The sequence below is a fragment of the Neocloeon triangulifer genome, unplaced genomic scaffold, assembly GCF_031216515.1.
Source record: "Neocloeon triangulifer isolate White Clay Creek 2 clone unplaced genomic scaffold, ASM3121651v1 ptg000015l, whole genome shotgun sequence".
In the NCBI taxonomy this organism is placed as follows: Eukaryota; Metazoa; Arthropoda; class Insecta; order Ephemeroptera; family Baetidae; genus Neocloeon; species Neocloeon triangulifer.
The window spans coordinates 1,828,624-1,837,727 of record NW_026775557.1 but is presented as its reverse complement, the minus strand read 5'-3'; the positions used below and the strand labels follow the sequence as shown (position 1 = coordinate 1,837,727).

Below are 9,104 nucleotides of genomic sequence, written 5' to 3'. Positions count from 1 at the left end.
TCTCATCTCTAGTCTTTGATGAGATTGAAAGAGAATTAAACGCGCTGAGCTGAGCTTTAATCCTTCGCCAGCCAGTGTTTGTGTGTGTTTTATTATTTTCACTGCGGGCGCTTTTGATAAGGTATTCCTGGTGAAACAAAATTTATACCGCTCAATAATTTTATATATGAACGTGGCATATAGTGTGTGTTAGATGCTCGTAACGAGATGCAGGACGGCGACGTGAATTTTCAAAATCGTTCATGCCCGAGAGCTAAGAATGATGCATGATGAGGAATTCAAATTTCTTGAAAATCGGAGAGTGAAAGCCAATTAAATCAAACATTTTTTAAATTTATCATGCTCTTTTCTGTTGGTAAAATATTTTTATCAAACGCGGAAAATCTTTCTTAAAATTTAATTTGTACAAAAAATTTTTACCATTGCTCCTTTTTACATAAAATTTAATTTATATGCAGTGGAATTTTAACTGGGTTTGATTTAATGTAGTCGGAAGCAGTGCAAAGATGCAATTTATTTACCAAAAGTCAGCTAAAAATGTAATGTATCATGTTTGAATATTGAATGTAAACCGATGTAAACAATGTGAGGTTACAATAAAGTGGGTATGAATTTTGACAACTAAGCAATAACAATAATTATTATTATTTTGCATCTAAAAAAAAATAAACATTACGTGATATTTAAAAAATCTTTATTGCTTAAGTCGAAATAAATCAAGACTTTTCATTCTTAGGGGTCATTTTTGTTAATGATTGTAAAATAATAAGAAATTTATAAATTATCATTTCTGTAAAGACTTGATTTGACTTTTTCCTTTAATGACACAAAATCAAATGAATAAAATATTGAAGAAGGTGACACTTGAGGAGATGATCATGGAAATGAAGGAAATCGGGCTTGTCCTCGATGCCAAAAATTGTTTTTATGAGCCGTTATGTTTTTTAATATTAAAAACAATTTTTTTGCGACGAGGACAAGCCCGATTTTCTTCATTTTAACATAAAATATTGTATATTATTTAAAAATTTATATAATTTTAAAATAGCAATTACTGATTTTTTTTTGCTGATAAAGCGCCATTCAATTATAGCAATGGTCATTTAAAATACTTGTTTTAGATCAAAAACATATCAATTATTTGAATTATTTAATAGGATCATTAAAATTATTATGTATTAAATAATATTTATATGATTGTATGATTATTATGACTCTTTTCCATACAGTACTAACATGGCAATAATTTTCATAAATTATTCTTACGTAGTCTGTAAAAAATTAGTGTTATAATTATTAAATAAGTTGTTCCCTCGGTCAGAACTTTGATTCCCCAATGTTATTTATGTGAGCAGCAATCATCGTGCTTTTACCGCCAGTTTATTTAAAAATTTCTCCTCCGCCAATGGAAAGTGATTTAGTGTCCTTCCTTTTATCCATTGTTATTGGTTCCCCACCACGAACAACATCATCTGGGCTGATAAACAAAAAGAGAAATTACACAGCGCTGAATCAAAGAAACTTAAGAAACGCAACCTTTAAAGCAAAAACTTACGCCTGCAACCTTCACAAAACACCGTGACTAGGTCGAAAATGCTTTCACCGTAATTCCCCGAACGTTTGTGACAATTTTCAATTTTTCTCCTCGGCGAAATGAGCCTGATGGTGTTGAATCTGCACTCGGCGCAATGCACGCAGAGTGAAATCAACCTGCGACAGATGGGCGAAATCCTGCAGCGAGACCCTGACGCCCTCGGCAGACGTGCAGAGTTTTCCTTCTGCGGGCAACTGACGCCCCTGCAAAGCGCCATTTACCGAAAGCACGAAGTTTGCGCCGAATTCCTCATCGACGTAAAATAACCTTACAAAAAATAATTAATATATTTAACATGACATTTTAATAATCTTAGCGTGGTGCGGATGTGAATGCTGTGACAGGAACTGGATGCCACACGGCCCTGTACATTGCGGTCTATAAAAATTGCCTACCTTTGGTCGAGTTGCTGCTGAAAAGAGGCGCCTCGACGAACTGCCAACTTCAAACCTACGCAAACCCAAAGGGTGACCAAACATCATGTCGCTCTTGGTAGGCTTTTTATCATTTCAAAGCCAATTTTGTGCTGTCTTGAATTTATATTAAAAAAGAAAAAAAATAGATTGATGAAACATAAAACCGCCGGATTTTTTAGGAAAGAAACTATATATAATGTTTTAAATTTATTCGGATAAAAATGATAAAATAATATTAATAACTAATTGTTATTTGCAATTTCAGGTACTTCCATTTGGCTGCCACTTTTGATTTCCAGGACATTGCCCAGAAACTAGTAGAGTTCGGCTCTGAAACTGAAGACTTTGACGAGCACACTGGTCTTCCAATTTTGTATGCTGCTGAGGTATAAATCAAAATATCCATATCATATCAAATAAAAAAGTTAAATTGGCTTAAAATATTGATTTAACAAGTCTGTAAATTTAAAGCACAACTTTTATTTACTTTTAGATTGCTGCAGTCAAAGCAAGTCCAGAAATTCTGCTGCTTGCCCTTCAGTATGGCTCGAACAATACTAAACGAGCCGTTTCAGAAGAGATCTCTCTGGTGATGGGTCCTTCGTTGGTGCTCAGCACATTCATCAACAAGTGGCCCATCAACCCTAGTAGACTTATAACAGTGTGGACAGTTTTGTCCAAGTTCGGACACAGCTTTTGGTGTAAAGACAGAAAGGGCAGGGACGCCATGGGTTTGATCTCAAGGAAACGCGCCAGAAATTGTGTCATGGATCCACTCAATGTTCCTGACAGTTTTTTCGACGAGTTGACAAAAGCACTGGAAGAATTCATGCGCACACCACTCCGATTGCAAGACATTTGCAGAATTGCCATCCGAAGGCAGATGGGCCGTGGTGCCCAAAGCAAAATTGATCAAATCACTGGAATTCCTGCAATTTTAAAAAGATTCTTGAAAGTTGAGTTGCTGTGATTTGTGATATTAGAGAAAAAACTGTCAGATGTCATTGTTAGTATGAATGTGTGCTTCGTAATTTTTGTGTTGTTTTTACACTTTTGTAAGTCCGTTTTCATTTTCCAAAAGGAGTTTTACGTGGATACAGACACTAAGCGAAAAAAAAACCAATGCTTGGGAAATGAATTAAAATGTCATTTGCTAAGTTGGTTTTGGAAAAATAAAGATTTCCTCTTAGGAAATATGAACATTTTAATTCATTTTTGCAAGCTTTGGTTTTCTCGCTCAGTTGCTGAATCAACTTAAAATTTCTCATGGAAAAGTGTCAGACGTCGCGCTTGTGTGATATTTAAATTAGATTAAAAGTAAGCTTATTTTGCAAAATTGGGTAAAAAGTGTAAAAACAAGAAATGAAATATGCAAGTAAGCGAGACTAGCGAGAGTCAAATTTCAAGAGAATCATCTGATGCTTTCTGTGCCACTTAAAAGGACACAGGTCAAAAGACTTTGTATTAGCCTGACTGTAAAATTAAAATTAAAAAAAAAAATTATTGTATCGTTGCATATATTTATATCTTCTAAATTATTTGTTATAATAATATGGCGCATTCAGACTTTCATTATTAAAATTAAATAGGAATTTTGAGTTTTATTATTGCAACCCTTTATTTATAAATAATTTGCCAAATATCATAAATAAATAAATAATAATGAGAAACAAACATACACAGTATTATATCCATATTAAAAAAAAAAACTTTGCGTTCTTAGTTCTTCTTATCATTAATAGATGGCTAAAACGCCTCGCAATTCGCATTATCTCGGGTGAAGTTTCTCAGCCAATCAGCAGTGAACTTTTAAATTGCGCGCTCTTTTTGAGAAAGGCGCCAAGCAACCGGCTGATTTAGAGGATCACAGATCACATTTTGCTTGATTTGTAAATTTCCAATTTTACTTTCGCTTTGAATTTCGGATTTTAATTTTAGACTTGTAACGTTATCAAAATCATTGCATCATGAAGAAGGGCAAGCGCATCCTTCGCATCAAAAACAAGAGCGATAGCCTCGACAAAAACGAGGAGAGCGACACTGAAATGCAGACTGAGGAGGATGAGTCCGTTAAAGAAAAGCAGCAGGTTGCGACCAGCAAGACCCACAATGTCACTGCTCTGAACGATTTCAAACTACAATGTGAAGTCTAAAACTGAAGTTTTATAAAAAAAATTTACAAGGATATTTAAATTCCAGCTCAAATTTACCTGGACCGTCTGGACGAGACGTACGAGCAACATGCCCAGGCTCTTCGGTTGCAGTACAAGAATTTGTTTCTGATCATTGAGAAGGACATTCAGGACCTCACTCTGAGGCAGTTCAATAGAGTAGTTTTAAATATTTAAGTTTTTTAGGGAAATTTAAAAAAAAAATTATATTTAATTGTAGTTGAAAGAAAGCTACATGCAAGAGCAAAGTGAAGAAATGGAGGTCAATGAAGTGGATGAAGAGGAAGAACAACCAGTTGTAAGGCTGCAGACGCAATCACCAAATGTCACGAGCACCAAGAGGACAAGGAGTTCTAACAAGAAAGCTGAGGAGTTGGTCAAAGTTGTTGAAGTTCCTATTGAACCTATACAGGAAAATGAAATTGCTGAAGAGGCTGAGAACTCTGATGAGGAGGACAAGAGATCTTCCCAACCCAGACATGTAATTAATAAAATCTGTTTTGTTTCTTGAAGCGTATTAATACCCAAATTTTATAAATCTGCAGTCCGAGCTTGTGCCTTACAACCCTAGGAAAACCCGATCAATGCTTAGGGTTTCCACTGGAGGTATCAGCTATGAAAACATGCCAGGAAATATGCTTACTGGAATGCAGCACCCGATGACTAACATTCTGCTGCAAGATGGAACGGTAGTAATTGAAACACGTTGAAATTCCATTTTAATTATTGTGTCCTTAGGTGGTACCATTGATGCCTCTGCCCATGAAATCTATTGGAATGTTGCCGGAGATTTCTCCCAACATTTTCGAGAACCTCTTGATGTTGGGAGTAAATATCAACAATGTAGCTCAAGCTTGGGCCAAGCAGCAGAAAGAGTTGGGACCTGTCATGAAATCCATTGCTGCCAAAGTGGCTAAGAAAAAGTGAAAATAATATTCTAAGTTAATGTCTTTAAAAATTTGTAAAATACGTTACTTAAAAATGGACTGAAAACTGATTGTGCGACCGATTGGCCTTTAAATTAACAGTGAATTGAAGGCGATTTACATTTAACAGGTAGCAATTCTGGGATATGTTAAGAATGTTAATAGGCAAATCCAAATCTTTTGAAACAGACTTGTTGAATTGCATTGAACACAACACACTGAAGATCTATGTATATACTGATGCTCTCATGTGAAATCTCAACTAATTTAATTTTATCTTTTCAATATGTATTGCAAGAACAAAAATATATTTTTTCTGGATTATTAGATTCTTAAATAAAGTATAAGCTGATTTTAATTACTAAGCTTTAAATTATTGATGTTATTAATGCGCATGTCCTGATTCAAATAAGAGTAGCGCTAAACATTCAAAATCACCCCTTGCTACCCCTGCATTCCATGATTGTTGGTGCGGAACACCACCTGCAACATTAAGCAAGCCAAACTGTTACAACTCAAAATGTTTCCTCGGCCGCAGCCGTTGGTACCAGGGTAAATTATTTTTGTACATCAAAAAGCATTTTATATGGTACTAAATTTATTAATTAGAGACAACCAGACAAAATTTATTCAAGAGCGTCTGGCAGACACTGAGAGGCAGATGGGAGACCTTTGTCAAACTTTGGGTGGCTATGCTAAAAACTATTCAAAGTAGGTTTTGTTAAAAATAATATCAAATTTAACTATTTGGATTTTGGCTGCTACAATTATCAGAATTCGAGATCAAACAGATGAAGTGGTGATGACATTAACTAGAAATACTGAAGCTGAAGAGGTGAATAAAAGTACCAATGCTGGATTGCAAGAGTTTGCAAATTCTTTTTCTGTGATAGCAGATAATAGGTGAGATGCTCAAAATCGATAACAGATTTAACTAAATTTTTTAAATTATAAATCTTGTTTAAGGGAGATATTCTTAAAAAGATTTGAATCTCAAATATTGGAGCCTTTCTCGTCAATCGGAGCTCAGTGTAGGGAAGTGAGAGAAAGCGTCAAGTTGTCCCTTGCTGCGAAAGAAAAAGAGCTGACCAGGAAGAGAAATGTGGAGAAGATTCGACAAAGAAACCCAAGGAACAGACAGAAAATTGTAGACATATTTGCTTTGAAAAATTTAACTTTCTCACAAGTAGTGAATATTTTTAGCTCATGGCAGAAACAGACCTGGCCCGAGCAAGTGCTGATGTTTCAAGGACTTTGAGATCACTTGAGGAACAGATGGACTCTTTTGAATCTCTCAAGCTGAGCGTCACAACCAAAGCTCTAAAAAATTTGGTGATATCGGAAATGGCTCTCCATGCGCAGGAAATGGAATTGCTCACAAAAGCCTACAAGGATTTGCAAGCTATCGACGAAGAGCAAGACTTGGAAGTAAAATTTAGAAGATATTTTAAAAGCATTATAATTTATAATTATTAAAAATGCCCTAATTAAAGGATTTCCGTAAAGCCCTCAGGGAGCCAACAGTGATAAAAGAGAAAAAGTCAAGCTTCAGGTCAATAGCAAATATACTGATGGGCTCGAACAAGTCAAGCTTGGAAAAAAGTTCTAAGATGAGCTTGTCAAAATCTATGGGCAACGTTTCAAGCCCGCCATCAAAAACACTGGCAAGTTTAATACTATTTTAGCTAAAAATGAAAATGATAATAGTTTAATTTAGGAAAGCAAAAGTTTGTCTCGGAGGAGCTTGCCTGGAGACTCGAAGGTGACAAGGCTGACCATAGCAACGGATACCGAGGACGAAGAGTCAACAGAGGAAACAATTTCGACAGATGAAGAGGTGCAACCTGCAGGTAAGTCTGCAAAACAGAAAAAGAGACCAACATCAATGTATTCTAATTAAGTTTGAAAATTAAATATATAAGTAGGTTTGATTAACAAGAACATTTTAATTTCTACTGAAAGAAAATGCACGGTGACTCCGACAGAGTGTGGTTTGGAACTTAAATTTAAAATACAAAGTACACTTACAATTAGTCCAGTTATTCACTTAATTAAATATTAAAAGAGATGCCGTGGGTGCACAACATGTGGAAGGAAAATAAGTTATTGCGAAACACTTCAACTGTGCAGTGAAATTGACTGGCGGTGATCAATCTAAAAATGATGATGATGTCAAGGCCCGCAGAAAAGTGTTACTTGTCTGGACCCTCAACGCCAGCCTGTGTCATTAGATCAGCGATATTCTTCTCCAGGTCGTCAATTCGGTTTCCCATTTCATCAAGTGAGGAAAATTTAAGGAAAATAAATCACATGGCGATTTATTAAAAACTGGTTTTGATTGGAAAATGGAAAAAAATTATTAAATAACTAATAATTCTCTCATGTATCACATGTCTTCTGAATGTATGATTAATTATTATAATTAAAAATTAAAAGTAATTTTTTATTTATAAATATTTTTTTCAATTAGTCACTGTGACTAATTGCCTTTAAAAAAAATTTTACTTGAAAAAAATTCCAAATTTTAAGTGTTATTTTTAGAAAAGGATATTTCTTGTGATGATTTGGTCGGACATGGTTTGAAATCTATCCTGCATCTGCTGCAACAAAGTTTGCACCTGTAAAATACAACAAAATAAGCATTTGTTCTTTGTTCCGCCGGCAATGCAAAAGTATAGATCAAAAATTGTCGTGGGAACGATTTGTTTACAGTCGTCCTGACAACGCCCCCGACGTAAAGCAACTTTCAAAGTGCATTTTAATTCGAATCGGGGAAAATTTTGAGTAAATTTTTGCTTCAGTGGACAAAGAATATATTTACGTACATAAGTTGTCAGCTCTTGGACATTTTTCGGGTCGCTGTTGTTCGCCAGAGCATAGTTTTGTTGCTCGTCCAGGTTCTTCATGTCTGGAGTCTCCGCCATTCTCAAGCCTTCTGCTGATTGGATGATGGGAGCGAGAGCTTCTCTGATTGGTCGATATTTAAATTTTGGCAGTCTTGCAGCGAGCACAAATTATGTGATAGAAAATAAAATACATAAAATTATAATTTTGTATAATTACCGTACCTTGATTTTAGGAGCTCTTAACTGCGCAAAGTGGAAAGGTAGGACTGGCACTGGCAAAATTTGAAACCTTTCTGTATCACGGTCGATGAATATTTTGGTGGGATTTTATTGCCTTGTGCCAGGCCCTTCATGGCACTGGAGTGAAAAATAGCATTGTAATTGCGTGTCTTGAAAAATTAGTTGAAATGCATGGGAAATGGTCATAAGCAAAATTCACAGCCTGTATCTTTCATCATTGCCGAAATTGCCTCTATTATAACAAAAAAAAAAATCAATATCTGCCTTCTTAAAATTAAAGACATAAATAAAATATTTACCATTTACCTTCTAATTTTCAAATATTTACATATTTTTACATAAAACAATATCATATTAATATAAATTTAATAAAAACATAAAATTTAAAAAAATTAAAATTATTCAAATAATTTTATAAAAACTAACAAATATACCCATGACGGCTATATGAAAACAGTCAGGTAACTACATAATGCTGAAAATTAATTTGATATTGGAAAGAGTACCTTTGTTAATTCATCATATAATTTTATTAAATTGTGGCCTAAGTGATTGATAGACGAAGGTAAATAAAAATGAATATGTATTGGATTTCAAATTTTCAATGAGGGCAAAACAAACACCTTTCAAAATAGAAAAATATTCCGACTTGAAAACTTAAAATTTCAATTTAAATCAAATTTATGATTCCCTAGATAAAGAATCGTTGAAGCTATTTTGGTAATTATAACTAAATATTATACTGTAACACGTATGCGCATATAGTATGTCTCATACTTTTAACTTTTATTACAATTATTATTACTCAATTAGGATCCAAAACGCAAAACAGGCAAACTTTTGGCGCGTCAGCAATTCAAAGCTATTCTGCTACGTGCGAATTGAGTGGTCACGTGATCATCTCGCGACTT

At 34.6% G+C, this 9,104-nt stretch overlaps 4 protein-coding genes across 5 annotated transcripts; 3 read left to right on the top strand and 1 right to left on the bottom strand.

Moving 5' to 3' along the window:
• The first annotated feature begins 1,459 nt into the window (after positions 1-1,459).
• Positions 1,460-3,595, top strand: LOC132202351 (ankyrin repeat and SOCS box protein 13-like). Its single transcript, XM_059629204.1, has 4 exons — positions 1,460-1,851; positions 1,911-2,086; positions 2,276-2,396; positions 2,504-3,595. The coding sequence occupies exons 1-4, from the start codon at positions 1,654-1,656 to the stop codon at positions 2,978-2,980; spliced, it is 972 nt and encodes a 323-aa protein (XP_059485187.1). The 5' UTR covers positions 1,460-1,653; the 3' UTR covers positions 2,981-3,595.
• A 256-nt stretch (positions 3,596-3,851) lies between these two features.
• LOC132202404 (uncharacterized) lies at positions 3,852-5,480 on the top strand. Its single transcript, XM_059629298.1, has 5 exons — positions 3,852-4,152; positions 4,210-4,340; positions 4,402-4,662; positions 4,727-4,870; positions 4,920-5,480. Exons 1-5 carry the CDS (start codon positions 3,978-3,980, stop codon positions 5,106-5,108), a joined length of 900 nt encoding a protein of 299 aa, XP_059485281.1. The 5' UTR covers positions 3,852-3,977; the 3' UTR covers positions 5,109-5,480.
• A 104-nt stretch (positions 5,481-5,584) lies between these two features.
• Positions 5,585-7,081, top strand: LOC132202375 (CBY1-interacting BAR domain-containing protein 1-A-like). Its single transcript, XM_059629247.1, has 7 exons — positions 5,585-5,659; positions 5,717-5,818; positions 5,882-6,010; positions 6,074-6,254; positions 6,311-6,535; positions 6,601-6,771; positions 6,825-7,081. Exons 1-7 carry the CDS (start codon positions 5,628-5,630, stop codon positions 7,005-7,007), a joined length of 1,023 nt encoding a protein of 340 aa, XP_059485230.1. The 5' UTR covers positions 5,585-5,627; the 3' UTR covers positions 7,008-7,081.
• Positions 5,734-8,071, bottom strand: LOC132202376 (heat shock factor-binding protein 1). 2 transcript variants are annotated; one of them, XR_009442365.1, is made up of 4 exons: positions 7,933-8,071; positions 7,659-7,725; positions 7,136-7,388; positions 5,734-6,963 (listed from the first exon to the last, which is right to left on the bottom strand). XR_009442365.1 is itself a non-coding variant. In XM_059629248.1 (3 exons), exons 1-3 carry the CDS (start codon positions 8,029-8,031, stop codon positions 7,300-7,302), a joined length of 255 nt encoding a protein of 84 aa, XP_059485231.1. In that variant the 5' UTR covers positions 8,032-8,071; the 3' UTR covers positions 7,015-7,299. The 2 variants fall into 2 exon arrangements, 1 of the variants encoding a protein (XP_059485231.1); XM_059629248.1 differs by lacking the exon at positions 5,734-6,963 and having other exon boundaries at positions 7,015-7,388.
• Between the last annotated feature and the right edge of the window lie 1,033 nt (positions 8,072-9,104).